Source organism: Aspergillus viridinutans (genome assembly GCF_018404265.1).
Source record: "Aspergillus viridinutans IFM 47045 DNA, scaffold_8, whole genome shotgun sequence".
Classification (NCBI taxonomy): Eukaryota; Fungi; Ascomycota; class Eurotiomycetes; order Eurotiales; family Aspergillaceae; genus Aspergillus; species Aspergillus viridinutans.
Window position 1 is genome coordinate 1,277,889 of NW_025091224.1, and position 26,924 is coordinate 1,304,812.

Sequence of the window (26,924 nt, forward strand, 5' to 3'; positions counted from 1 at the left end):
TAATTTAGACGAGGGAAGAAGAACCGGAGTCGGATATTTATACCGCGTGGTTGTTGTGGCATGATATGCATGCTTGTTGGATGACAGAGAGGAAAGAGGGGAGTTAATTGTCAAATATGACGCCCATCATAGGAAAGATGACCAAAAGGCTAAGCCTTTGAGTGAAATAGTGACTTTTTTGCTTGACTGATTAGAAAGAAGCCTTGACACCAGAGGAGTGACTGAGAGAGCCCCTGTACCCCCACGTGACATCAGCACCAGTCCCATTGTTGTCATCACTGAATCTCTGGAGAAGTTGATCTTGCATGGAATTCAACATGCTGTCTATGAGCAAGGCCTCTAATCTCTGCTTTGCCATCTCTCTCATACCTCGGACCATACAACGGGTTTGACCGCACCATCCCGGGTCTTTGTTGCCATTCCTGGTATCGCCCGAAACACACAATGTCTTTATCATGTCTAGAAGCAGATCACTCCTGGGGGCCGACTTTGCCAACACCTTGTCATGGAGGGTTTGACTTCACCATCTACTTTGAACAGATCTGGCTTTCAACTGTGCCATCAATCTTGTTCTTGGTTTCCAGCGGTCCTCGGCTGTGGCAGCTCTGCCGAGCCCCAGTGGTGATCCGTAAATCGAGGAGCCAACTGGTCAAATTGGTAATACAGTGTTTGTATCGGGATAAGCTGACTCGGTCCTTCTTTGACTCTATTAGGGCACTATTAGCCTACTGATCGCTCTTCAATTGACACTGCTTCCCCTGTGGTGTTTGAGGACGTCCCTCCAAACGTCTGCTTCCATCCCGGCTGCTGTCTTCTCGTTGGTTGCTGCACTTGTGCTTGCTCTTCTCTCCTATTATGAACACCAGCAATCTGTTAGGCCGTCGACGTTGCTTAGCGTTTATCTCTTTTTTTCAGTCCTGTTTGATGCCGTCCAAGCTCGATCATTATGGCTTCGCACCACCAATGCCCCGATCGCAGCTGTATTCACTGCGACGTTGGCTGTTAAATTCATCATCACGGTCCTGGAAGGACGAGAGAAACAAGCAAGTTCGCAAGGACCAGAAATCAAGTTGTCGCCCGAAACCACCAGCAACATATATAATCGCACAGTTTTCTGGTGGCTGAACCGTCTGTTTCTCACTGGTTACAAGAGTACCCTGCGCTTGAACGACTTGTATCCGCTTGAATCAGATATGGCCTCAGCAAAGCTAGGCGCTGCCATAGAGAATGTCTGGATGGGGAGTAAGGAAGCCAACCGAGTGCTACAGCAGCAAAAGACTAATATCGACCAGCCAAGCAAACCAGCCCGTATGCTCTGCTTTTGACGACTGTAGTTGCACTGAAATGGTCCCTGCTCTCACCAGTGGCCCCTCGTATTGCGCTTATCGGCTTCAAATACTGCCAACCACTCTTGCTGGCGAGTGTGGTCAATTATGTGCAGCTCCCAGATACAGACCGTGATATAAATGCCGGCTACGGTCTGATCGGAGCGACAGCCATCGTGTACATTGGAATTGCAGTAAGTCTGCAAGCGAGTACGGGAGCTGAATGGATGGTGCTGACCATCTCATTAGGTGAGCACTGGAGTTTACAATCTCAAAGTATACAGATCCACCGTCATGATACGCGGCTCGCTTGTGAGCATCATCTACCGCAAAACCTTGAGACTACATCTAAACGAAGCCAAATCATCCGCCGCATTAACTCTGGCTAGTTCGGATGTGGATCGGATTGGCCTCACCGTTGAAAGTGGGCATGAGATCTGGGCCAGTAGCATTGAAACCATATTAGCCCTCGTGCTGCTGCAACGCCAATTAGGCTGGGCCAGTATTGCCCCTGTATTACTTGCTTTGCGTATGTCTGAAATTTATTCAATATCCCAAATATCGCTTCTGACCAGCTCAATTCAGTGGCTACCGCGGCAAATACGCGAATCGCAAAGTATGTCCCACGGCGCCAACGGGAATGGGGCGCTGCGATCCAGAAGCGGGTAACCCTCACATCGTCAGTCCTCAGAAACATGAAAAGCGTCAAGATGATGGGCCTGCAGGAGACGATTGCTCGGGCAATTCAGGTGGCCAGGGTCTACGAGCTGGATTTGTCGAAGCGCTACCGGAGTTTCTTTGCGTACATGGCCATTATCTGTTGGTTCTCCTCCTGAGAGCACGAGCAATGAACTGACCTCATGACTCTAGCAACTATACCTTTGCAATTTTCTGCCCCGTTCGCTTTTGTCGTCTATATATATGGTGTCAAATCACAGCAGGGACTTGACTCCGTTGCAGCACAGATATTCGCGACACTTTCACTGACTCAACTGCTGGCCACTCCATTACAAAAGGTCTTATCTTCCATTCCGTCTTTTGCGGGATCCCTCGGTTCATTCACACGTATCGAGGCTTACCTTCAGCTTGACGATCGTGTTGATGGCAGGGCTACCGGCCTTGCAAGTAGCCGGGAGAGCGCGAAAGAGTCAATTATAGGCGAAAACCAGATCGAACCGAGGAACTTGGGAACGACAGGGAGAAGCAAAAGTATTGGTAAACATGCAATTTCAGGGCAAGAGGCAGACATTTCCTACTCCGCGGACTCACATCTAATTCTCCACAAGCAGAACTTTGAAATTCGGAAAGATCTCTTAAACATAGTCATCGGCCCTGTGGGGTGTGGAAAAACCACGCTGCTCAACGCCCTCCTCGGCGAGATCACCATCTCCAGTGGCAAAGTGATAGTAGATGATTCTCCAATTGCCTATTGCCAGCAAACGCCCTGGCTCATTAACGCCTCAGTTAAAGAGAACATCCTCAATCACTCTCCGTACGACGAGGCTTGGTATAAGAGGGTGATTTGGTCCTGCGGATTGAACGAAGACATTGAACAACTGCCTGATGGAGATGATACTCTTGTTGGAAGCCGGGGAACCAGTCTAAGCGGTGGACAAAAGCAGCGGCTGGCCCTCGCCCGGGCTGTCTACGCTCGAGCACAATTAGTCGTCCTTGACGATACCCTGAGTGCTCTCGATGCCCGAACTGAGAAACTGGTTTTTGATCGTCTGCTGTCCAAAACGGGACTCTTCCAGCAGCTGGGATCGACAGTCATCCTGGTCACTCACTCAGTGCAACATCTTCGATCTGCGGACAACATCATTGCATTGGATTCCAAAGGATGTATCGAACAACATGGCTCATTCACAGAGCTTAGCGGTCGAGAGGGGCCCGTTCGACGCCTGCTAGCTGATTGTCCCCCTGACAAGAGCAGTGCAGAATCTGACACCTTGTTACCAGCTTCTGATTCAGTTTCTCCAAACCAAGCTCAAGAGAGAGCAAATGTGTCATTGCCGCATGCTGCTGCTGCCCCGGGCCTAAAAAGGAAGCCTATATCCGATTCAGCTGTGTTGATGTATTACTTGAAGTCCATTGGATGGTGTCGTGCGTCGATATTTCTCCTTACAAGCCTGGCGTATGTGTTCTGCACCAGCTTCACCCAGGTCTGGGTTCAGTGGTGGACGGAATCTAAGAATTCCAACGATGGGTCCTTCTTAGGGGTCTATTTTGCTCTGGCAGTTGGAGCCATTGCGAATTATAGTTCGTCCATCTGGTGCATGATGATCTCTATCGTGCCAAACTCAGCAGCGAAACTGCACTTGCAGCTCCTTGATTCCGTTATTCATGCGCCCATGTCATTCTTCTCGTCTGTAGACTCGGAGATTACCCTCAACCGATTCAGTCAGGACATGTCGCTGATCAACAGTCGCCTCCCTGTATCCACAATGCAGGCAACACCGATGGCTTTCCAAGCGCTAGCACAGATCGCTCTTATAGCCGTTGGGTCTACCTACCTGGCCATTGCGATACCCTTCTGCCTTGGCACGACCTGGGCTCTACAACGATTCCACCTTCGGACGTCGAGGCAACTGCGCTTACTCGATCTGGAACTGAAATCTCCGTTGTTCTCAAGCATCTCTGAGACCCTCGAAGGTCTCCCGACGATCCGCGCCTTCGGCTGGCAGGAGACATTCGAACGACGGAATCAGGAACGACTGGACGCCTCGCAGCGCCCAGTCTACCTCATCTACTGCATCCAGCGCTGGCTGACCTTTGTCCTTGATCTCATAGTCGCAGCACTGGCTATTCTGCTGGTCAGCCTGGCGACTCAGTTGCCGAGCAGCACGAGCGGGGGCCGTCTAGGTGTTGCGATGCTCAACATCCTCGGCTTCAGCCAGAGTTTGTCCCAGTTCATCTTCTTCTACACAGACTTGGAGACGTCGTTGCAGGCAGTTTCCCGGGTTAAGGAGTTTGTGGAAACGACCATGTCGGAAGAAGCGAGCCCCAGGTCTCTGACTGCGCCCCTAGAACACTGGCCTGCTCGCGGCGCGGTGGAGTTTCGAAATATCACTGCTTCATATGCTAGTGACACGGACAGCCCTGTTCTCAAGGGTATCTCCCTGGTCATTCAACCCGGACAAAAGGTCGGAATATGTGGCCGGACAGGCAGCGGCAAGTCCTCTTTGCTTTCTGCTTTGTTCCGCATGATCGAACTCCAGAGTGGCAGCATCACTATTGACGGGATTGACCTCAAGAACATATCCCGGCAGGAGGTGCGCTCACGGTTAATTGCGATCCCGCAGGATCCATTCTTGCTCCCCGGAACAGTCCGTTTCAATGCGTCGCCGGACGAAACAGTCGCAGACAACCGGATCGTAAAAGTCCTCGAGAAAGTCGGGCTGTGGGAGCACGTTCAGAAGCGCGGTGGCCTTGACACCGATATTGATATTTTGGCTCTGTCGCATGGCCAGCAGCAGCTCTTTTGCCTTGCGAGGGCAATGCTGAGGCCCGGCACTATTCTCATACTAAACGAGGCAACCAGTAATGTTGACTGGGGAACCGATGAGGTCATGCAACGGGTTATTCGGGAGGAGTTTGCAAATGAGACGATTATCACCGTTGCGCATCGCCTGCGAACTATTCTGGATAGTGATTTGGTGGTAGTGCTCGGTGAGGGACGTATTCTTGAGGCAGGTCATCCAGGGGAACTGCTTGCGAGTCAGGGTCATTTTCGGGAATTGTGTAGTACTCAAGGGATCACAATTGACACCATCTGAAGCATCCAGTTCTTGGGATCATAATCCATCTGACTGATACTTACCTGTTTCCCACCGCTGCGTGGTACAAAGGCCTTCTGTACCAAGCACAACCTGATGTCTTAGAACATTATGGTACAATTCCAAGACGTCTCCTAATTATATACACCGATGTACCCTGCCAGAGCCATAAGAATGGCGGCATCCTTCTTGCGATTATATCGATCCTCCCCAAGACGACACAGGCATTCACCTACAGCGCAGAGCAGGGACGAGGTATAAGTAGTGTCCCTGCCCGTTTCGATTATTATTATATGTTCGACGAAGCGCGGAACATAAGTCCGAAGCAATACCACCGGAATATGGTGACAGTACAGATGCATGAGTTCAATGAATCCGAGACAGACATTTTCTAGAGAGGTGTAAGAGGAGCATTCCACGCAGGCAAGGAATGATCTGCAACTTGGAAAAGATTGTCAAATCACCGAAATTCGGGGAACAAGTGCAAATCCCGAAGCATGACGCCTTTGGGGTTATGGTCCAGTCGGATATGTCTCGGGGAGGCAGACGTGTAATCAAAGCATCATCACCCACGATCCTCATATGCGGCAACAGCCCAATTATCATGTCTCTTTCGCCAGTTCAACAACAGTAGGTCGACTTCTAACTTCTCTACTTCTACCCTTCGGAAACATACTGCTCATAATGAACCCTTCGCATTAGTTTATGAACTGGAGATTGCACGGGATTAGCCGGGAAACCCAGTCAGCATTCCGCTGATCCGGATAGCTGAGTCGGCTTCAGTGTTTGCGCCATGCAATATGACAATGAATTTGCAATAGTACAGTAATTCTACCAGGATGACTGTGTACATGTCTTGGAGTCAGCTTGTATGTCTACCATCAGAAAGGCTGAGCTATTCGAGGCGTTCCAGAGATCGGCCTATGTGTGTCGACTCGGTGATTTATTTTTTGCGCTTTTGCACAATCCAGCAAGTCTTGATAGGTTCATGACGAGGCTGGGTCTCCATGTATCAACACAGCACGCAGCTCAGTCGGCATCAGCAGTCTATCTTGTCGATCATCGAGCGCGTATGCTCATGCGTGTCTGTGGTTGCCTCGGGTGTCGTCATTGCGACCTTTGTCAGCTCGAGGGAATTTCGCAAACCGATCAATCGTTTGATCTTCTATGCCTCATGGGGCAATCTCTTGTCGAATGTTGCGACTCTCATTGCTGAGTCCAGTCTGCAGGATAGTTCCCGAGGCGCCCTGTGCCAGTTCCAGGGGTTCATGATTCAGTGGTCAGTCAATGCTCGTGATATGGCAGGATTCATTTATTGATACTGGTCTATAAGGTTCTTGCCAGCAGACTCTCTGTGGGCGCTCGCCATGGCTTACAATGTGTACCTGGCGTTCTTCAAGCATTACGATACCAGACGCCTAGGGATGCTCGAGTGGAAGTATCTGCTTTTCTGTTATGGAGTGCCGTTTATTCCTGCGTTTGTGTATCTCTTCATCAGCTCAGAGTCGAGGGGCAAGGTATACGGCGATTCAGTGGTAAGTCTTGTCGAAGTAGTGCTTTAGTGTCGATATTTATCAAGATCAGTTATGGTGCTGGGTCTCGTTGCGGTGGGATTTTCTCCAGATAGCCGTATTCTACGGACCAGTCTGGTTCATTGTCTTGCTCATCCTCGCCATTTACATCCGGGTTGGCTTGACCATTTGGCGACAACGACGCCAACTGAAAAAGATCGTTCGGCCGACCTTCGAACATGCCACGGACGCCACCGTGGCGGGAGACGTTGATCTCCATGGAACAGTACAAGCAGTGTCACTTGATAGCTTCCGACAGCACTCAAACGGAGAGCGGAGTCCTAGTTCTACTCATACTTCATCCCAACAAATCATTTCTCCTGAGGTCTGGTCTAATCAAAGTCATACTGGACCCCCAAATGCCCCTCCTAGTACCGCAGTCTCTCTTTCCTCCAATATCTCTCCTGCAACCTCGACTACAGTCCGCCACCACAACTACGACCTAGGCCATTCCGGCGCGTACACTAGCTCTGCCTCGGAGGCGTACTATAAATATGCCGTTCTCTTCTTTGCGGCATTAATCGTCACATGGGTACGTGATCGCCTCTCATTTTGGATATATACTGACAGGATTCAGGTCCCTTCATCAGCCAACCGTGTTTATGCGCTTGCCGCCTCCAATCACTATGTCTTCGGCTTGAGCTGTGCCTCGAGCTTTGCTCTTCCTTTGCAGGGATTCTGGAATAGCCTTATCTACATTACTGTGTCGTGGCAGGCCATTCTGACCTGGTTTCGACATGTTGGTGCGCAGGCGCGGCGCACGTCGAGTGCCACGCTTGGACCTATGAAATCTTCCTTGCGTCGGTTGAGTCGGGGTTGGCTGTGAGTCGCGACGATATTAACAATGAGACGATTGATTTCCAGAGGCGAATTGACTGCACCGGATCATTTTCCACATATAACAGCACAAGAACTAGTTCGAGGTGCCGGTAGTTATAAACATATAGTACGTAATGGTAATTGACATAGATAGTCTCATATTAGTAGTTAAGAAGATGCTCTGTACTTGACCACAGATTTCACCTGACAGTACTCGATCAGTCCCATCAATCCATACTCTACCCCTATTCCACTCTCTTTATGGCCTGAGAATGGGACGCGAGGATCTGGACGTGAGGGCCCATTGACAAAGACCGTTCCTACGTCCAGGCTGTCCGCGATCCGCTGCGTTGCCTTCGCGTCTTCGCCCCATACGCTTGCACTCAATCCGGCTGAAGTGGAGTTGGCGGCGGAAATCACCGCTTCGATATCAGAAAAGGACATACAGGGGATGATAGGTCCTGGAATGGCTTGTCAGCGCGCGTCCCTCGTACATTTCAGTAAACAACCCACCAAACTGTTCCTCAGTGACCAGAGGGGAACCTGCCGGGGGATTATCTACAATCATCGGCCAGAGGAAGAAGCCAGACTCGAGGGATTGGCGCACGAGATCCTCCTGTGCTGTAAGAGGTTGATCCAAGGAAAAGTTGCACCCTTCTCGTCGGCAGTCTTCGATCAGATCTCTCAGTTTCTGGTACTGCATCTTGTTTTGAATCGGGCCCAACATGGTGGCACCATCAACCGAGGAGCATCCGACCGTGACGTAGGACCGGGTAAATTCCACCAGAGCTCGCAGGAAGCGCTCATAAATGGACTCATGGATATAAACGCGCTTGGTCGCGATACATGACTGGCCGGAATTCCACCATGCGCCCATGGCGACCTGCGGAGCCACTTTTTCGATGTCCACATCCGGCAAGATGATGGCGGCATCATTCCCACCCCTGGCTGGGTTAGCCTGGATTGACCAAATTTGCAGAGGCAGTGGGTACAAACAGTTCTAATGTCACCTTCTTGAGCGTCTTTGACGCAGCCTCCATGATCTTCTTCCCGGTGGGCGTGGACCCCGTGAAGGAGATATGGGCAATGCCAGGGTGATCGACCAACAAAGGCCCCAGATGGCCATCATCGGCCAGCACTCGCAGAACACCGGGAGGGAAGATAGACTGCGCCAGTTCTATACACTTAAGACTCGTGTACGGTGTGGAGGGTCTGCAACACTTAGTCGAAGCTCAACCAACACAGCCGACTCCCTTACGCAGGCTTCACAATCACACAATTCCCGACAGCCAGCGCCGGGGCGATCTTGCCAAATGCTGTCTCGATCAGCCTTTTCACACCACTCTCATTATATCACTCTCACCTATCATAATTGGACCTGCGAACAATTGTTAGCAGGTTATATGCAGGATCCATAGGCATGTAGCTTACAATTCCACGGACAGACCGCTGCGACCACCCCTCGAGGCTCATACCGGACGGTCACCTCCTTGTCTTCATCCTGCAATACCTGATGAGGGAGAACCTGTGACGCTGTTGCCTATCAGTCTGTCTTTCTGGTGAATGGCTTCATTGACTCACTCACCCGGATGACGGAGCCAAAGAACGGACCAATGGACCTCCATCTGCGCGACATCTTTCTGATGTAGATATCAGCGCAGTTTGCTCGACAGAAGCCCATGGAATTGGCATGTTGAGACGCAATGCGCGGATATGAATTTGCGACTCACCGTTCGACCAGTTTCGGCCTGCAGTAGCGTCGTAAATTCAGGGGCCAACTGCAGAAAGGCATCGGCGAATTGGTTGAGCAGTTGCGCGCGGGTGCTGTACGCTGAACGAGTATTCCTGCCAATTGGCAGCAGCAACGGCAGCAGCCACTGCCGGAGCGCAATCGGACTCCGTGGTGCATCCGCCCCCAACGATCACCATCGACCAGATCCTTGCCGTCACCCAGTCCCTGGCAGACATTCTCTCCCCTGTTCCTACCCATAATGACCCCGATAATCATAAATTTCTTCAGCATCCCAAACCCCCCTGCCCACGCGCAGACTTCGACTACCCCTTCCATGTGGCCTCTCGATCGTCACCGGACGGTGCTACCTCCCTGCTGATCCTCTCCTGCTACCTTCGCCTCCTCCACCTCTACAACACCGCCCTGTCCAGCCCGTCCGCAGTCACAATCGCCCCCGCGTCTCCAGCAGGGAATGGGAATGGGAATGTGATGCAACCACTGCGCTTCCAGATCGGTTCTTTCTCCACCCCCATGACATCCTCCATGGCGCTACTCGCCTGCGTGAGTTCGCAGCTGCTAGGCAATCTCGAGGCCGCGCTCCGACGTCTGGCGTTGAGTATGCCTGCTGCGGGCCGGGGAGAGCAAGCCTGGCCTTGGGAGCCGGATACTAGCCCGGGATCCTGTGTGATGATCATCGCGCGGGCGGCAATGCTAGAGGCGAGGACCCTGCAAGCTAACCTCCGGCAGCGGCTGCATTTGCTCAATTCTGTTTCTTCTCCTGACTGAGTAGATGGGGGCTGCCGGGTAATCCGCCCTATGTTATTAATATTACCGTTGGTTCTCACGTGTTTATTTAATACATAGGGACATCAAAGGGTTCACAGAGAGCTTCAGTGCTAGGTCTATTAGAGATCGCGGTTATTACGGATTATATGAAGAATCAAAAATTAATCATCTACCTCTTCTGTCTCTACGAAGCGGTACATTTCTTTATAAAATCCATCATGGCCTGCCTCCCGGCCGTTTTGACCGGTATCTCCGCGTGCATGGCCCCGGAGACATCCAATCTGTCCACCTTCAGTCCAAGTCTCCTGCCCTCTTGTTCCAGCTCCGCAGCCGCATATGCCGGGATGACTTCGTCCTTCTCAGCCGAAAGCAGCAGGATCGGCGGAACCGCATGCTCATGCCCTCTCTCATCACGATCTTGATCCCGCCACCGCGCCATCCGCTCCAGCGCTACCGCACTGCTCCAATTATTCCAGAGAAACGGCCACAGGTACCGATACGGCAGCCACTTTTGCGGATACAGGCTGATCAGCATGTCCTTGGTGCTCGACATCGGTGCTTCCAGTATCATTCCGGCGATGGGAACGGACAGAGAACTACATGCTGATGACTGCCGAGCCAGGTACGTCGCAGCCGCAGAGCTGGCAATCGCCGTGCCCAGACTATGACCCCAGAGCACCATCCGGACATCCCTGTCAGGTGCGCTGTACGTCTCGGCTACCCACTGCAGAAACGCGACCGCGTCGAGCTCGATCCCTATCTGGCTCGCGCGACCAGAGGACGTCCAGTACCCGCGATACGACAGGGCGACGACGACATAGTCCACGTCCCCGGTTGGCGAGTGGATAGCCCGCAGGAACTGCGACAATAGCGGTAGACGCATGGGAGTCGAACCGCCGTTTCCTTGGAAGTAGCAGATCACCACTACCTTCTTCCGTGCCGGCCCATGCCCCTGCGCATGCGGCTTCCGGGTCACGCTGCGAGGGGTAGCTGGCATCCGACCTTCGCATACAGCCAACTTGGTCCCGTCCAAACTTCGAATGCGCTTTTCTTCCCACCGGACGGGCTTGCATTCGCCTGCGTAGTCGGATATCTGCTCCGAGCGGGCGAACGGCGGTAGCCACGAGATATACAAGAGCTTGTCCTGCATCACGACGATCCAGAAACATTTCCATGTCCATAGGCCCAGTAGCAGAGTAATGAAGATTACAGGCGGTATCAGGACAGGTGGAATGGCAGATGTAAACAGGCCACGCCTCTGCAATGGGACTACATGCTGTGGTCTTTTCCGTGATGTCGTGCGGATGGAGTAAAGTGAATAGCCCAGAGGGTAGTACAAGGGTCTGACTGTCCTTGCAGTACTAATCCCAGGCATGCTGCGCTGAACGCGCCTAAGAGCCCATTTTGCCAGCATCAATCAGCATCGATTGTGGGTTGGAAATGATGAGGCAAAAAAGACGCGTCGCTGATGATGATGACAAGAGGTCATGTGATTGATGGGTCAATGCTTACTCATCCGCATTAAAGCCTTAAAGGTAAGGCATGAAGAGCGATACTGATATTCCATGTTGATGCATCCAAATACCATGCTGAAGGTGCCTTGATTTAAGTGGAAGTGATGCTTAATGGGAGCTTGATCTGTACAGTTTTCTTACTCTACGATTTAGACCAATGTTTGGGAACTAGACTCTGACGGCCTCTCTTAGCACGGTTATATATATCTGACCTGCCGTATATCATTGAGTAGTTGAGTCTCACTAATTCTAGGACAAAGACAAAGCCGTCAAGACCCTGGACTTCATGGAAAAAGACAGGCACTGGATTGTCAGGGAGGGTTCGCGGCGAGGCGTTTCCTCTGCTTGAGAGTCTTGTATGAAAACCACGACCCCACGGCCGGTGCGATGAAGCCGAGAATACCAACGACTATACCGACGATGTCTCCCACCTTCAGTTTGTTTCCATCGCCTTGACTGGTCTTGTCCCCCTCTCCAGTACCCGACGAGGTAGTCGGTGTTGCTGTGGTCTGGGTTGCCGATGGCAGCGACTGCGTTGTAGACTCGGTCGTCCGATCTGATGCCTTCTCGCTTGTGGACATCGCAGCACTCGCCTGAAAAGTGGACTCTAAAGCATCCACATGCGTCAACCTCGTCCTCGCCGCAGCCCGAGCACCGCCGGCCGCAGACGCCGTCCCCCAGACGCTAGGACCGTCTGCAAGACCGTCACCGTGACAGTCGCAGGGGCGATTGGCGTACCTGATGAAGTCGTCCTGGTCGTCTGCGCGGTGGACGTCGCCCTCGTGTACCCATTACTCGCACAATAATCGTCGTATATCCTGACGGCGCTGGAAACGTCAATGGCATTCGCGTCCCAGTTGTCAGTCACGCATTTGCGGAGGAACGAGTCGGGGGTTTGCTGGAGATCTGAGCGACAGATACATTCATTCTCGATGGGATCGACTCCGCAGTCGATCCGGTTCGCGAGGAAATCGGCGCCGCCCTGTGAGGAGGAGCCCCAGTAGAAGCACTTCTTTGCGCAGGGCCGTTGCGACGCATAGGCCGTAGAGTCGGTGAGCGTAGCTGTTGTTGCCTCTGCAATGGTGATGAACAGGGTGCAGCAGAGGAGAACGAGGAGGCTTGTATTGTACGAGCCTTTTGCAGTCATTATCACGTACTGACTGGCGCTGCCGGCCGTTCGGAAGAATGCGTGGACCTGAAGAGCTGTCCCGTTTCAGTGAGCTCCCGCTCATAATAAATGCTGAGCGGCTGATCGCGTGGTCGCGCGTGGTCTCTCCTGCATAATTAGGATACTCCTGCCAAGGAAATGCCATTCGCAATGGTTGGCTAACCTTGTCCACGCATGTGCTGATATCACGGCTGAGCGGACCGAGACTGTCTCTGATATGTGGAAACGCCCAGTCATTCCCTGCTTGCCTGCTTAGAGCCTTGGCAGCTCGTATCGTCCCTTGGCCAAGAACATGACGATACTAGCCTGCTTGGTGTGCTTTTGCTTTGGCCAGTTAGTGGCAGCCTCGTTGGAGTTGATGTTAAATTTAGCTGGGGCTCGACCCAATCGACGGATGAAGGCCAAGCCTTAACCCGATAGGCTTCAGTACCATGGCAAGCTGTATTAATATTGGACATGAGATTAATCATCGACTTGTCTTCCACCGTGTATGTGATAAATCATACCCCGCGATAGACCGTGTGGATCCCCTCGATCAGCGTCGGCAGTCGGAGTCGGGATGGGGGCGGGGACTCCGCATCTCCATCAATATCTGGGGTTTAAGTACTCCGTATTGCGAACCTCAGAAAGGAACAGGAGTATTCTATCCGGTTCTACTGCCAGGGCAAAATGACAAGCAATCAACCCACACCCCGCAAACGAGGCATCGTCTCCTACGGCTCCTACAAGACAGGAGGCTGGAAGCTCAAGGACATCACTCTCCGTCCCTTGAAAGAAAAAGAACTCCTAGTTGAGATCGTCGCATCGGGAATCTGCCAGACGGACCTGCATTTTGCAGGCGCAGAGAGTGGATTCGGCGTGCACTATCCCCGGATCATGGGTCACGAAGGTATCATATCCCCCTAGGACGAGTACACCAGCTAAGTAAACAACAGGCGCCGGATATGTCCGAGAGGTAGGTCCAGGAACACACGTCGCCCAAGTGGGCGACCCAGTTATCCTGTCTTTCTCCGCGTGCAAGACCTGCGAGCCATGCAAGACAGGCCACCCCGCGCACTGTGCCAACTTCAACGCGATAAACTTCGAGGTGGAGCCTGATAACCTTGTCTTCAGCGAGGAGGCATCGGCATCGGCATCCACCGCGACGGAACCGAGCATCTACGGACGATTCTTCGGCCAGTCGAGCTTTGCGAGCTACTCGATCGTTCGCGAAGATTCAGTGGTTAATGTTCGCGGGGTGGTCGAGACCAAGTCAGAGCTGCAGTTGCTGTCGCCTCTGGGCTGTGGGATTCAGACTGGGAGCGGGGCGATTCTTAATGCAGCAAAGGCTACTCCGAAGGACCGGGTGGCTGTCTTGGGTTTGGGAGGTGTCGGGTTGAGTGCCGTTATGGGCGCGAAGATTGCCGGTTGTGCGCAGATCATCGGTGTGGAACGACATGCCTCCCGGTTGGAGCTGGCGAAGGAACTAGGTGCTACGCATGTCGTGCAGGTTGATACGACGGCGGACCCGCAGAGTGTATCGGACGCTGTTCTGGCGGCCACGAACAACCTGGGTGTTAACATCGTGCTGGACACGACTGGCGTGCCGGCGCTGATTGCGCAAGCTGTCAGAATGGCTTCATTCAAGGGGAAGATTCTGCAGGTTGGAACAGCGCCGGAGACCGGGACGTTGACTCTCCCGATTCATGAGTTCATGGTAGCAGGGAAGCAGTATATGGGTGTGGTAGAGGGAGATGTCAATCCAAAGGAGTATGTCCCTAAGATGGTCAAATGGGTTCGAGACGGAAGTCTGCCTCTGCAGAAGATTGTCAAATTCTACAAGGCGGAGGACTTTAAGCAGGCGATCCGTGATATGCAATCTGGGGAGACGATCAAGCCAGTCATTCTGTGGTAGTCGATCGTATACAGGCTGATCAGCTCTCCAAATAGACAATCAATAGCTGCAAACCATACGAGAACTCTTGACAGCCCTTCGAGGAACTTGGGCTCAAGATCCGATGTAGGCTTTCCTTGTAGATTAGTAGCCTTCGGCACTTGAATCGGCATGTACAGTTACTGGGCTGTTCAGACCTGGAAGACGTTTTAATCAAATTCGTAAGACTTACTAAGGATTGGCTTTAAGCTTGATCAGCCATTCCCCGCAGACGGAAGCATTCCGTCGATCCCAGGCATTCCTGGTAATCTGCCAATATCAGCAGTTTGATCTGTGCCTATAGCAAACAAGACCAATTGAAGGTTCTCATTGGTTCACTCAATTTTCGCCGTTTGTGGTGTTTGAAAAGCGCGGAATACTATATACTGACGTCAGCCATCATATCATGTCATCCCGACGAAGTATATGACATGAGGACTGCAACCGAGATATAATCGATACCACGGGCTCTCATCTAGTATATCCAGAAGTTCTGGAAAAGCAGATCAACTCATGCCATCAACACCCCCCATCACCAACCGCCCCGTGGTAGCCATCGCAGGCGCCACAGGGCACCTAGGCAAACACGTCGCCTCAGCCTTCCTGTCTCCCCCCTTCCACGCCTACTTCTCGGAGATAATCCTCTTATCCAGACATGACAATCCACCCGTCCCGCCAGCCCCAGAAGATATGGGCGCGATGCTGACAGTCCGCAAATACGACGAAGACAATCTCGCTGCGGCCTTGGAGGGCGTCGACGTGCTCGTCAACACAATCGGCGCTTCCGGCCACGCCTTCAAGGAGAAGTTGCTCCGTGCGTTACCCTCAACCGGGGTCCAGGTCTACTTTCCCTCCGAGTTCGGGGTGGACCATTACATTCATGACTTTTCCCATGGAGAATGGGATCAGAAGAAAAGGCATTTCGGACTTGCGGGACAGCTCATCCCGCAGGTCAAGGTGTGCAGAGTGTTCTGTGGGCTGTTTCTGGAGGATAGTATCGGGCCGTGGTTTGGGTTTGATACCAAACGGGGAAGGTATGAGAGTGTGGGGAGTGCGAAGTCGTCGGTGTCGTTTACTGGATTGGAGGATGTAGGACGGACGGTGGCGTCTTTGGCGGCGATGCCGTTGATGAGTATTCCGGATGTGGTGCATCTTGGCGGTGATACACAGTCAATTGAGGAGATTGCGAAGATCATGGAGGGTGCAGGGGCGGGACCGATTGAGGTTACGGAGGTCGATCTGACGAAGTATAAGGAGGGAACGACGGGGAAGGTCGCGAATGACCCGGCGAGGTATTTGCGTTTCCTGATGGGAGAGAACAAGATCAATCATACTCCGTCGGGGCTGGGGAGTGATAATGACCTAGTCAATCCGCACGAGAAGACCTGGAAGTGGAAGACTATGGAGGATCTGGCCAAGTCGACCAACGGAAGGCCTTGGAAGGACGTTCAGTGGCCTCCTGAATAGTCATATTCGATGATTGGTTTGCAAATTACAATCAAGCAGAGCACATCTTCAGATTCCTATCTCTAGCGTACAAGGAAATACACAGATACCAGTTTGTTCTATCCGATCTACCCCCCAACTTGTACCCAAGCCCTCTAATGTTATTTATGCACTGGAAGAAGGAGAGGCAGAAGGCATCGCACCAGAAGGAGCAGCCCCCGACGGCATCGTACCGTTCGTATTGCCGCTGCCAGAGCCGCCAAATGCCGAGCTTCCGGTGTTCTGGTGTCCACCATCTTCCTCATAGTACGCAGCAATGCTGTAGTACGAGTTGTCGGTGTAGTCGGCCGAGGCATTGATACCGATCTGGATCCACGCGAAGAGACCATCCTGCAATCCCTCACCCAGGTACAGGTACTCGGGGAATGGATCGTACTCATCCGACGCCTGCAGAACACTCCACATGTCGTCCGCGTTGGTGGTGATGGCCTGCGTGTTGGCGCTGTAAGGGGAGGTATCCTCGACAGCAGAGCGAAGGACCTCGTTCCAGAAGAGCTGGCCAATGTGGGCGATGCTGCCGGTGCCGACTTCCAGAGTGCCATTGGCGTTCATCGTGGCGTTGAGATGCGTTAGGAGGTGAGTGTGGGTCGCACGTCCGTCGTAGTGGCCGGGGAAGATGGTGTCAAAGGTAACTACACCGTCTTTGTCGGTCCGCTGGATACCACGGAGATAGGTAGAGTCCCAGCCATCGGCAGCGTAGTTGCCGGAGGTAGAGATGCCACTGTCAGGTCAGCAGAGCCCATCTTCTGGTCGGTGGAGTCATACCTGTAGACACCGGTGGCATTGGCGTTCCATATATCGACCACAGCGCCCTTCACCGGCCGGCAGGTGTTGACGTCGATGTACTGCACCTCAAGGTGGAGATCGACACCATCGCAGTACTTCTCCTCCTTGACGTTCTGGCGCAGGATCTCTCCCCAGACATAGTATGGCCCGTCGGTAACGGTAGGGGTCAGGATGGCGCTGGTGTTGCCGCCAAAAATAACTGATTCCGGCGTGTTGGAGGAGCAGTCGAGGGCATTGGTCTTGTTGTGGTTGATGGCTTCCCACTTCTCGAGAGCAGCCAGATCACGACGCCACTTGCGAGCATCTTAATCGTCAGCGACAGCATTACGAAGTGTCGAGCTCACTTACTAGTCTTGATTCCTTTGCTCTCGCGCAGCTGGCGGGCAGTGCGGGCACGACGAGCGATATTGCGCTGGTTCAGCTGCTGTGCCTCAGTGGTGCTAGCACAAGCATCCAATGCACGCTTGGCCGCAACGGCATATGCATCGCGAGCGCGAATCTCCCGCTTCAGGGCGCGAGCGTCGTGGACTTCGCCGGGGTGGGCGGCCGCAAGCGTGGCAGCCGCGACGAGGAAAAGCTTGGAAAAGTGCATCTTCTTTTGATATGGGACGGTGGAACTGTAAAAGAACCTTGTCTGCTCATTCATCCTGATACCGCCATGTCCAGCCTTTTATACTCCGTTGAATGCTATCGTCCTGACATAGGCCGGCCTCAGCCGCGTCATTCAGTCTAGAGTGGATGAGCCACGGCCACGCAATAAAAGCATATGTCACCGACAGCACCTGGCTTAGATCTGAAGATGCGTAATCCCCGATCAGCCATTGATTCACGATGCTTGGTGATAGCTTGCCGTGGTCAAGCCGCACTGAAGAGACGTAATGTGAGGTCTTGGCGCCGCGTATATGGGATCCGCTATCCTGGGCCATGCACAAATATGGGGAAGGGAAGAAGAGAAATGATCGGCAAGGACGACGAATCATCAAACATGTATTATTCCTTGTCACATATGCATCTCGGGCTGCTGCCGTTGGCTTGTCCTCTTCTGGTTTGGTAGTAGACGTACACGAATCACCAACACAAGCCAGCCAGCTGCCAGCGATAGAGTTTAGAAGTTTCTCGACTAAAGAACAGAATACGCATGCCTGTATCATAGCTGATCATAGGTCAGTTCCCCTTTGCCGATTGCATGTAAAGTCAAACTTAAAGTGAGACATGATGTGGCTACATAGTACGTTGGTAACTTCTCGTATCTATCCCTTAGAAAGCTCCTTTACTGAGCGCGAGTGGAGTTCCTGAGCATCATGGCTGTGGATTCTGTCAACTATGGAATTGTTGGCCAGGAGTCGATAGAGAGGACGCTCCATAGGTTCTTGTCCCAGTCTGTTCCGAGCCAGAAGCTAAATGTGGCAGCTACAAGCTGAAGTATAAACCAAAGCAGACAAGTAGATAGAATTCGTGTCATGTCTTCTGGAATTGAATATGTCTATATGCTCAATACATGCCCGAGTCAGAAGGTCTCGCTATTGGGGAAGAAATATGCGTGAGTTATATGTGTATATAAGTAGGCCGCAATCAGGCAGCATCGATAGACCGAAATCAATATCACCACCAAGTCCGAGGGAAGACAAGGCAATTTACAGAACCGTCTTTTTCTGTCTCACTCATCGTCATGAAATTCAAGCTGTGCAGCTTCCATTGCTTCTAGATTCAGTCAGTATAAGTCAAGTTTCGACCTGGAGAACCAGTAGGTACTCCATACTGGAAACGGGCAGATTGATGTTAGTTATCCTGGTGCTGTCTACGAAACTTGCTACACTAGGCGTTTCACTCTATTCTTATCCTATGGGTTTAAGCCTAAAGAGGCAATTCGCCTTGCGCCTAGCTTCGTCCTCTAGACATCTTGGGGCACAGTCCTTGATATTCTTTGAGGTTGCCGAGGGGTATCTGCTTACGAGGGAAAAGGTAGGGATTGGGGTTGAGGTGCCGGTGACGGTTGGGTTGCTCACGATGGTGGTATGGTATTTCTGTTGTGTGAGGAGGAGGCAGAGGAAGGAGAGGGTTGTTACGGTGACGGTTATGAGCCTGGACCTGGAACTTCCTCCGCCGTATCCTGGGCTGGACAATGGATGAACTACAAATGAGGCGCCGTGTGGATGTCGTCGGAAGGGCTTTTGGATCTTCACGCGGTCAGAGAGGATTCCGCGGAGCGGATGAGATGCAAGATGAGACCGCAGTCCTGGATGAAATATAGGCCCCGAATGAGTGATGTCGTACGTAGTGAGTAAGGGCTGCATCCTCGTGGCGCTGGGCGAATTCATCTGCATGCGATGTCGTTAAACGCGGGCGCATTGGGCAGGCATGCGGTCAACTATCCACCATGATGGTATCTGACAGGGTAGGGGTTGGGCACAACACGGTGACGTGCAGTCAGTTACAGCTGGAGTTAGTAGACCAAGAAGGCAGGACGCCATAAAGGAGAAGAAAAGTATGAAGCATGTCCTTTCGCTGGTATTATCCAGATCAAGTTCAACGGTATTTCTCAGATCGAGTCATGCCGAAGCAATCCTCGAACACCCGTCATGCTACATACTAAAAGTCCTCACTTACCTGTCCCTGGTCCGCCTGTCTCACTGCAGTAGGCTCACCATGTGTCGCCGATGCCTAAGCAGAAGCGACCCCATTCTCGGCTGAGTGAACCTCCTCCGTACTATCCGAGCTGTCGTCAACGTCCTTAAGATTTCCAAACCAGTCGTTCCGGGACTTGCGCCACCACTCCTCCAGGGCAACAACTGTGATGCCAGCCATGATGACAATGCAGTAGTTGAACAAGCTTGCATCCCCGTCGATAGCGCTATCACCGTACTGCGGAGCGCACAGCACCGAAAAGGCGAAACTGTTCCAGATAAAAGTCACGACAGCGCAAAGGACTCCTGCTCGACCCAGATCCCAGAAGCCCGGTCGGAAGGACTTGCGGGTGATAAAGGCGCGGCCAAAACCGACCAAGCCATATGCCGCAAGGGAACCGGCAGCAGAGGTAGACGTCAAGCTGTAAAAGGCAACTTGGGAAGGCAACTGGGTGCAGAGCAGGAGAGCGGCGATTGTCGAAATAAAAATGACCGCGTTATGGGGTTGCTTGCTCTTCGACACGCGGCAAAGTACATTGCTGAAAGGGAAAACGGAGTCTCGTGCGATGGCAAAGACCAGTCGGGAAACGGCGACAAGAGAGATGGATGTGTTCAGAACCGCTCCGATTATCGCGACCGTTGTTGCGACAGCGTGAGCATGGTGACCCAGAGCCATGGCATACATGTTGATAAACGGCTGCGGTACACGGGTGTCGTAGAATGTTTCGATCGGGGGCATGCAGAACAGGAAGAGGATGATAATGGGGAAACCACAGAGGGCCGAGGCCACGGTCGACCAGAAGACTCCTCTGGCGGCAGATTTCCTGGCCGTGAGTGTTTCTTCGGCGACATGGCCAGAGGCATCCTGGCCGACGAGACAGCTGGCAGGCAGATACCAGGACAGAACCCAGTTCAGACTGGGTGCTGTACTTCCCCCATTGTATGTGGAGGTGAAGACATACTCCGCGGACCGGAAGCCATAGGTTTTGGAGACTCCGATGGGCAGCCAGATCACATTCAGGAGAATGTCAACCACGATGACGATGAAGCCTGCGCGGAAGACCCACGCATAGGTGCGAGGCGGGAGGAAATTCAGCGAGGTTGCCAGTGCCAGGAACAGCAAGGACAAAGCCCAGGCAACCGCGCGAGCCTTGACATCCGATGTTTCATACGGCATCGACGTGTTTGGGTTGAAGGCTACCACTTCGGAAATGACATAGTTGGCCACTCCAAACGAGTCGGTTGCGAGGAACGAAGTCCAAGCGACCAGCGTCCAAGCCGCAACAAGGAAAGACACAAACCGGCCGATCTTGCCGCCTCCCCACGAGCGGAAAGCCCAGTAGTAGATTGATCCTGCTGCAGGGTAGGTGGAGCAGGCCTCTGCCAGAGTGGCAGCGGTGATGATGGCCACGATACTTCCAGAAACCCATGAGCTCCACCTTCTCACCGTCAGTTGAATTCAGAGAAAGAAGGTAACAAGGGTGACATACATAGCAGCTGGTCCACCGGCGCTCAGCGCAATGTAGAAAAGCACACGGATACCGCCAATGCAGTACAGCGCGGAGAAGGAGCAGGCAAAATTGTCGAATGCACCCCATGCGCGGGCCAACTCGGATCGATAGCCCAGTTTCAGCAGCTGCAGGTCATCCTCGTCTTCTGCAGCATTATTACTGGTCATGGGTCGTTTCTCTTGGCTCTCTTGGCCCTCTTGGCCGATGGACTGGGCAAAAGGCATAACGCTTGTTTGACAGGTTGCACCGGTAGGAACAAGCTTTGATCTCTCTGTAAGGCAGTCGTGGCAATCCTGCGAGATTGATGAAGTGAACAAACTGGAAGAAAAGATCAAGACAGAGAACAGCAACAGGAAAAGAAAAGACTAGATTTTTTTGAACCTTAATTGTTGTGCCGTGCAAATATCGCTAATTGACCAATCACAGGCAGAGATCAAGGCCCGTTGTTGGTGCCTCGTATTTCAGGCGCTCATTTCTCCGAGTCAAATAAAACAGACCGGACAAAGACATATTGTCAAAGAGATGTGCCAGAGCAAGTGCTCAAAGACATTTTAAAGGCACTGAATGAGGCTGCTACTTTGTTCCTATTCTTGTGTAAACAGGGTACTAGTTGTGAGTGGATATCATGGTCGCAAGTCTTCCTTCAGTAGAGCATCCAAATAAGCAGCAAAGCAATAGATGCTAGAGATAGACCAAGGAACATTAGCATGTAGAAAGACCGATATCTGCAACCTGCCTGTATACTATTACCTAAATCTCGAAGAGACTGGCTAGTATACGTTCCGGTTCAGTCTTCACTGAAACAGCAGGAACAAGGCCAGATTCCACTTTGGCATAGGACAGAGCTATTGTCTGATGTCACCACTTCCCCTTGTCATCTATGATTGTTCATAACCCTGTAATAATAGTGAAATCAGGAATAGCTTTTGAAAGCATCAGCCCAGGCCGTCAGTGGGGGGCAGACTTTGCGGAGGCGTGGGGGTGCAACATGCAGACGGCAAACTTTGAGAATGCGGGGACTTTTCCGGGGACTGAGAATCGGTCAGATGGAGTAGTTTACAGTACTACTAAAGAGTCGATCGGCACGAAGCTCATTAGCTCGTTCAATAGCCGGATAAGCTCGGACCGCATGAATGTGAATGACCCAGACTCAGTGCCAAAAGCTTCAACCCCGTGGAGAAATCTAGGACACTGCGTGGGGGTGCATATGCCTACTGATATAAAGAGTTCAGACCGTCCTGTTGACTAGAATTCTCCATCGGCCGGGCATCTGGCCTTCTAGTGCTCATATACAGTCCAACATGACCTCCAAACCGGCGTCCTTCCACGATGAAGGCCAGGAAATGGCCAAACCCACCGGCCTCGACGCCATCCACACCGTTCGAATCCCCCTCACCGAGGAAGAGAGCAAGCGTATCTGCCGCAAGACCGACCGTGTCATTCTCGTTATTCTGGTTTGGGTATACTTCCTTCAGATCCTCGATAAATCTGTGCTCGGGTACGGCGCCACATTTGGCCTCCAAACCGACACTCACCTCACCGGCAACCAGTACTCGCTTGTTGGTTCAATCGCCCCTATCGCTCAGCTGGCCTGGCAACCCTTTTCTTCGTTCTTGATCGTCAAAGTACCGCATCGGATTCTGATGCCTTCGTTGGTGCTCGGATGGGGTATTGCGCAGACATGCATGGCGGCCTGCCATAGCTTTGGGGGCTTGATGGCCACGCGGTTCTTCCTCGGTCTTTTCGAGGCTGGGTGTTTGCCGCTGTTTTCTATCATCACAAGTCAATGGTATCGTCGTGCGGAGCAGCCGATCCGTGTCGCAGCCTGGTACAGTACCAACGGGTTGGCAACGATCGTGGCCGCCGCCCTGTCCTACGGCTTGGGACATATCAAGTCGGATCTGCTCAAGGAGTGGCAGATGTAAGCTGAATGACCTAGTATTGAAATCGCAGCTAATCAGACCAGTATCTTCCTCTTCGTCGGCCTCCTCACGATCATCACCGCCCCAATCGTCTACTGGAAAATGGACAACGACATCGTCTCCGCCCGCTTCCTGACCGAACAAGAAAAGCTACAGGCGATGGAACGACTCCGCGCGAACCAGACCGGCGCCGGAAGCCGCGAGTTCAAGCTCTCGCATGTCGTCGAAGCCGGCCTCGAGCCAAAGACATACCTGTGGATCGCGATGGCCATGCTCCTCAACATCGGCGCCAGCGTGACCAACGTCTTTGGCCCGCTGATCCTCAAGGGTCTCGGTTTCAACAAGTACACGACCACCCTGCTGAACATGCCGTTCGGCGCGCTGCAATGGATCGTGATTCTGCTGGCTAGTTACCTAGCGCAAAAGGCGCGGTTGAAGGGCGCGATCCTGGCGGCGTTCATGGTACCAGTCGTTGCCGGGCTGGCGATGCTGCATGCCCTGCCGCGTAATGGGTCGGTCCAGGGCGCGCTGATGGCGGGATACTATCTGCTTTCGTTCCTGTTTGCCGGCAATCCGCTGGTGGTCTCGTGGATGGTCGGCAATACGGCCGGTATGACGAAGAAGTCTGTCGTGATGAGTCTGTACAATGCGGCAAGTGCGGCAGGTAATATCGTCGGACCGCTTCTGTTCAGCTCGGCGGATGCACCGACGTACCATCCCGGTCTACAAGCTTGTCTGGGGATTTTCGTGGCGCTGGTCGCTGTCGTGCTGATCCAGTGGGCTGATCTGGTCCTGCTGAACAAGCTGCAGGAGAAGAAGCGAGTGCGGAATGGGAAGCCGGCCAAGATGGTGGATCGCTCGATGGAGAATCACTATCACGGTGCGGGAGGCGATGAGGAGGGGATGCAGGAGGAGATGGGCAACAATGGACTGCTGGATGTGACTGACCGTGACAACGACGAATTTGTATATATCTATTAGTATTGAGATAGGCCAAAAGAGATTCCATCCATCCATCCCATATGTGGTAGCCTAATCTATCTCGAACTAGCTGCAGTGATTGGCCGTCTCTATTGCCGAATACGGGCAACAAGAAGCATTCCATAACCCAATTACCCCACCCATCAGACGAGGAGGTCGCCTATTAATACCAGACCCCCCATCAAGTCAAAAAGTCTTCTGTAAGGTCAACACAAAGTGACAACGATTAATGTAAATATGAGATACTCTCAAGCCATGTCAAAGGCAGCATCGACAGTAGCACAGGGCGCTGGCAGATACATCTACCCTGCAGAAACCTCCCGTCATCTGGCAACCATCTTGGGATTTCCATCCAAACACTCGATCGCATCAGCCTACTATGACAAGGCATGTACCGACATAGCCAGTCTCGCCTCTGCAATCTCAGCCTTCGAGCCAGTCCGGTTATACTCGCGACCTGAAGATATCCCAAAAGCCCAGTCGATGGTCAACCAAGCCATCCCAAAGTATGCCGGCAACACCTCGAATATCTCCTTCATCCCGTTTCCCACAAATCATCTCTGGGTTCGGGATACCGGGCCCGTATATGTGCACGGCACTGGAGATGCCCGCTCACGCCGATTCGCCATCAACTTTCGGTTCCGTGAGTGGGGAAAAAGGGATGAGATGGAGAGCACTGATCGTGCTGCCGATGAGATGGACTGGCCTATCATGAACGCTGAGCAACTGGACGAGAATACGACCTTTGCCAGGAGAGTCATAGAGTCTGATACCTCTCCCGCTCCGGTGACACTCGTCGAGTCCAGAGTCTGTCTGGAAGGCGGTGCATTAGTCGTGGACGGGGAGGGTACCCTCCTAGCCACAGAAAGCAGCATCATCAATGACAACCGCAACGCAGGCCTTTCGCGGAGCGAGATCGAAGCAGAGCTACAACGCTTGCTGGGGGTTGAGAAAATCATCTGGTTCCCTGGTCGGAAAGGCCTCGATATCACCGATGTGCATGCCGATGCTGAGGTCAACTTCATCCGGCCGGGTGTGGTTGTTCTTTCGAGGCCCCATGCGAGTGTGCCTCGGCCGTGGCTCGACGTTTACGAGGAAATCAGAGAGATTCTGACTCAGACAGTGGACGCAAAGGGTCGTCCATTTGAGATCCATACGGTGGATGAGCCGGAACCGACTCTTTTCGGGAATTTGTCCTATGACGAACCGGCGACCAATTACGTGAACTTTTACTTTGTCAATGGTGGCTTGATCTTACCTCAGTTTGGCGATGAAGTGCGCGATCAAGCGGCTGTGGAAACATTTCAGAAGCTATGTCCTGGCCGAGTGATACGGCCTGTGTATGTGCATGCGCTTCCACTAGCTGGTGGAGTGATTCACTGTGCGACTCAGCCTGTTATCGCTGTGGAGGAGGACTACAGGATGTAGAATAGATACAAAACGGGAGGTGGGAATGGCATATAATTCAGTTACTGGGACACAAGCGGCTGTTTGTTCTTGTTCCTCTTATCCTAGGTGGCAGCATCTACCTGTCCCTCCTACAGTCTGCCACCTGGGAGGCTTGGGCGGAGGCTAATCTCAGCTGGATGGTAGTGAGGTGTTACGTTGGTAGGAGATATAGGACTTGAAGACGCACCTTAATTGCTTCAGAGAGCGCAGACTTACTAGAGTACGTTTGTTCGCTTGCTTGATAAGAAGCTGAGAATGCTGTGGTTGAGGTGCTGCCTTTATACGCCTGTGTATCCCTGAACTATCGCCAAGTAATATTCGCAATAGTTGAAGCAATCTACTATCTTAAGCATTGATTGGTCAAGACTCAACACTGCCACACTTGGCTCATCGTTATTGATGCAATACCAGGCCATCACTCGCTGAGTAATGCTGTGTTCTGATTGTAGAGGCTAGACTGGCCAGCAAGACTACAAGACTCCCGACTCTAGCCGGTATGAGTATGACACATGCAAGTCAAATTCAAAGACGCAGGAACGTTCTAACTCCAATCCATACTCCATCGCAATCATGAAAGCAGAATCCATCTCAACCAAATGCCTCCTCGAACCCGTCAATCTACAAGACGCAGAACAATTCGCCGAGCTACAAAGACAACGCACAATCTGCGGCTGGTTCTCCGACCCACAGACCCTCCAGAAATGGAAACAAAAACAACAAGAAAACCTCAAAGCCCTTTTCTGGATCACCATCCCGGAACCCAGCAACGGTGATGACAAAGGCATTCGCATTCGCGCAGGCCACATCGCCCTCGACGCATACTGTGACCCGCCGGAGCCCGACCTGGCGCGCGCGGACAAGTCCGTGCTGACAATCAGCTCGTTCTTCGTCCTGCCCGAATACCGCTCCTACGGGCTGGGACGACGTGCGATGCGCTTGATCGAGGAGACGGCCGTCGTGGAGCCGTATGGTAGCCCGCGCTGCCGATTCGTTACGCTCAATGCGCAGAGTAAACGGTATGTGTATGATGAGGGGCCGGAGTGGCGGGGTCTTTTTGAGAGACTGGGCATGTCGCCGCCGTCGTTCAGTATTCAGGAGTGGTATGAAAGTCTTGGGTATGTTAGCTGGAAGGAAGAGCCGCTTTATGAGGAGAGGACGCTGGATGGGGAGGTGGTTAAGCTGTGGGAGGCGTTTATGAGGAAGGAGGTGCAGTCGGAATTTTCCGTCGATCAATAGACCGGACTCGATATGTCTCTCTCCCAGTGCATCTAGTTTTAGAGTACAATGCATTGTTGTTCTACCATGTGTCGGGAGACAAAGGAGGGTGAAACAATGCATTGTATTCCCCTATAATTCATGACTGTCGCACATCGCCGGTGCCAACGTAATGCCGCAACTGTCTCATGCTCAGAGGTAATGGCACTCAGGCAGATGATGCCATATCTAAGACAACGAATGGAGAGCCCTATAAAACCCCATGTCTATCAAGGCGACGGAACTTGCATCTACTCCATCCAATTCAATCTCCCTCCCTCCAAACCT

General features: G+C 52.5%; 12 protein-coding genes across 12 annotated transcripts; 7 read left to right on the plus strand and 5 right to left on the minus strand.

Moving 5' to 3' along the window:
• Positions 1-444: 444 nt before the first annotated feature.
• Positions 445-5,101, plus strand: Aspvir_009456 (uncharacterized protein; the record flags this gene model as incomplete). The annotated part of the gene is made up of 6 exons (XM_043272600.1): positions 445-657; positions 714-1,242; positions 1,293-1,519; positions 1,575-1,854; positions 1,911-2,144; positions 2,196-5,101. The coding sequence occupies 6 exons, from the start codon at positions 445-447 to the stop codon at positions 5,099-5,101; spliced, it is 4,389 nt and encodes a 1,462-aa protein (XP_043128535.1).
• A 1,007-nt stretch (positions 5,102-6,108) lies between these two features.
• Positions 6,109-7,498, plus strand: gprL (G protein coupled receptor family protein; the record flags this gene model as incomplete). Its single annotated transcript, XM_043272601.1, has 4 exons — positions 6,109-6,380; positions 6,435-6,636; positions 6,686-7,204; positions 7,250-7,498. 4 exons carry the CDS (start codon positions 6,109-6,111, stop codon positions 7,496-7,498), a joined length of 1,242 nt encoding a protein of 413 aa, XP_043128536.1.
• Positions 7,499-7,659: 161 nt separating this feature from the next.
• On the minus strand, positions 7,660-9,918 carry Aspvir_009458 (aldehyde dehydrogenase family protein; the record flags this gene model as incomplete). Its single annotated transcript, XM_043272602.1, has 9 exons — positions 7,660-7,952; positions 8,005-8,435; positions 8,488-8,703; positions 8,750-8,807; positions 8,855-8,869; positions 8,923-9,024; positions 9,077-9,131; positions 9,222-9,336; positions 9,638-9,918. 9 exons carry the CDS (start codon positions 9,916-9,918, stop codon positions 7,660-7,662), a joined length of 1,566 nt encoding a protein of 521 aa, XP_043128537.1.
• Positions 9,919-10,193: 275 nt separating this feature from the next.
• On the minus strand, positions 10,194-11,423 carry Aspvir_009459 (alpha/beta hydrolase family protein; the record flags this gene model as incomplete). The annotated part of the gene is made up of 1 exon (XM_043272603.1): positions 10,194-11,423. The coding sequence occupies one exon, from the start codon at positions 11,421-11,423 to the stop codon at positions 10,194-10,196; it is 1,230 nt and encodes a 409-aa protein (XP_043128538.1).
• A 411-nt stretch (positions 11,424-11,834) lies between these two features.
• Positions 11,835-12,670, minus strand: Aspvir_009460 (uncharacterized protein; the record flags this gene model as incomplete). Its single annotated transcript, XM_043272604.1, has 2 exons — positions 11,835-12,217; positions 12,262-12,670. The coding sequence occupies 2 exons, from the start codon at positions 12,668-12,670 to the stop codon at positions 11,835-11,837; spliced, it is 792 nt and encodes a 263-aa protein (XP_043128539.1).
• A 690-nt stretch (positions 12,671-13,360) lies between these two features.
• Positions 13,361-14,585, plus strand: Aspvir_009461 (NAD(P)-dependent alcohol dehydrogenase; the record flags this gene model as incomplete). The annotated part of the gene is made up of 2 exons (XM_043272605.1): positions 13,361-13,580; positions 13,627-14,585. 2 exons carry the CDS (start codon positions 13,361-13,363, stop codon positions 14,583-14,585), a joined length of 1,179 nt encoding a protein of 392 aa, XP_043128540.1.
• Positions 14,586-15,116: 531 nt separating this feature from the next.
• On the plus strand, positions 15,117-16,070 carry Aspvir_009462 (isoflavone reductase family protein; the record flags this gene model as incomplete). Its single annotated transcript, XM_043272606.1, has 1 exon — positions 15,117-16,070. One exon carries the CDS (start codon positions 15,117-15,119, stop codon positions 16,068-16,070), a length of 954 nt encoding a protein of 317 aa, XP_043128541.1.
• A 144-nt stretch (positions 16,071-16,214) lies between these two features.
• Aspvir_009463 (intradiol ring-cleavage dioxygenase) lies at positions 16,215-17,487 on the minus strand (the record flags this gene model as incomplete). The annotated part of the gene is made up of 3 exons (XM_043272607.1): positions 16,215-16,830; positions 16,875-17,199; positions 17,244-17,487. 3 exons carry the CDS (start codon positions 17,485-17,487, stop codon positions 16,215-16,217), a joined length of 1,185 nt encoding a protein of 394 aa, XP_043128542.1.
• A 2,069-nt stretch (positions 17,488-19,556) lies between these two features.
• Aspvir_009464 (amino acid permease) lies at positions 19,557-21,254 on the minus strand (the record flags this gene model as incomplete). The annotated part of the gene is made up of 2 exons (XM_043272608.1): positions 19,557-20,958; positions 21,010-21,254. The coding sequence occupies 2 exons, from the start codon at positions 21,252-21,254 to the stop codon at positions 19,557-19,559; spliced, it is 1,647 nt and encodes a 548-aa protein (XP_043128543.1).
• A 1,077-nt stretch (positions 21,255-22,331) lies between these two features.
• Positions 22,332-23,933, plus strand: Aspvir_009465 (putative MFS transporter; the record flags this gene model as incomplete). Its single annotated transcript, XM_043272609.1, has 2 exons — positions 22,332-22,951; positions 22,997-23,933. The coding sequence occupies 2 exons, from the start codon at positions 22,332-22,334 to the stop codon at positions 23,931-23,933; spliced, it is 1,557 nt and encodes a 518-aa protein (XP_043128544.1).
• Positions 23,934-24,188: 255 nt separating this feature from the next.
• Positions 24,189-25,361, plus strand: Aspvir_009466 (agmatine deiminase family protein; the record flags this gene model as incomplete). The annotated part of the gene is made up of 1 exon (XM_043272610.1): positions 24,189-25,361. One exon carries the CDS (start codon positions 24,189-24,191, stop codon positions 25,359-25,361), a length of 1,173 nt encoding a protein of 390 aa, XP_043128545.1.
• Positions 25,362-25,952: 591 nt separating this feature from the next.
• Aspvir_009467 (uncharacterized protein) lies at positions 25,953-26,618 on the plus strand (the record flags this gene model as incomplete). The annotated part of the gene is made up of 1 exon (XM_043272611.1): positions 25,953-26,618. The coding sequence occupies one exon, from the start codon at positions 25,953-25,955 to the stop codon at positions 26,616-26,618; it is 666 nt and encodes a 221-aa protein (XP_043128546.1).
• Positions 26,619-26,924: the final 306 nt, after the last annotated feature.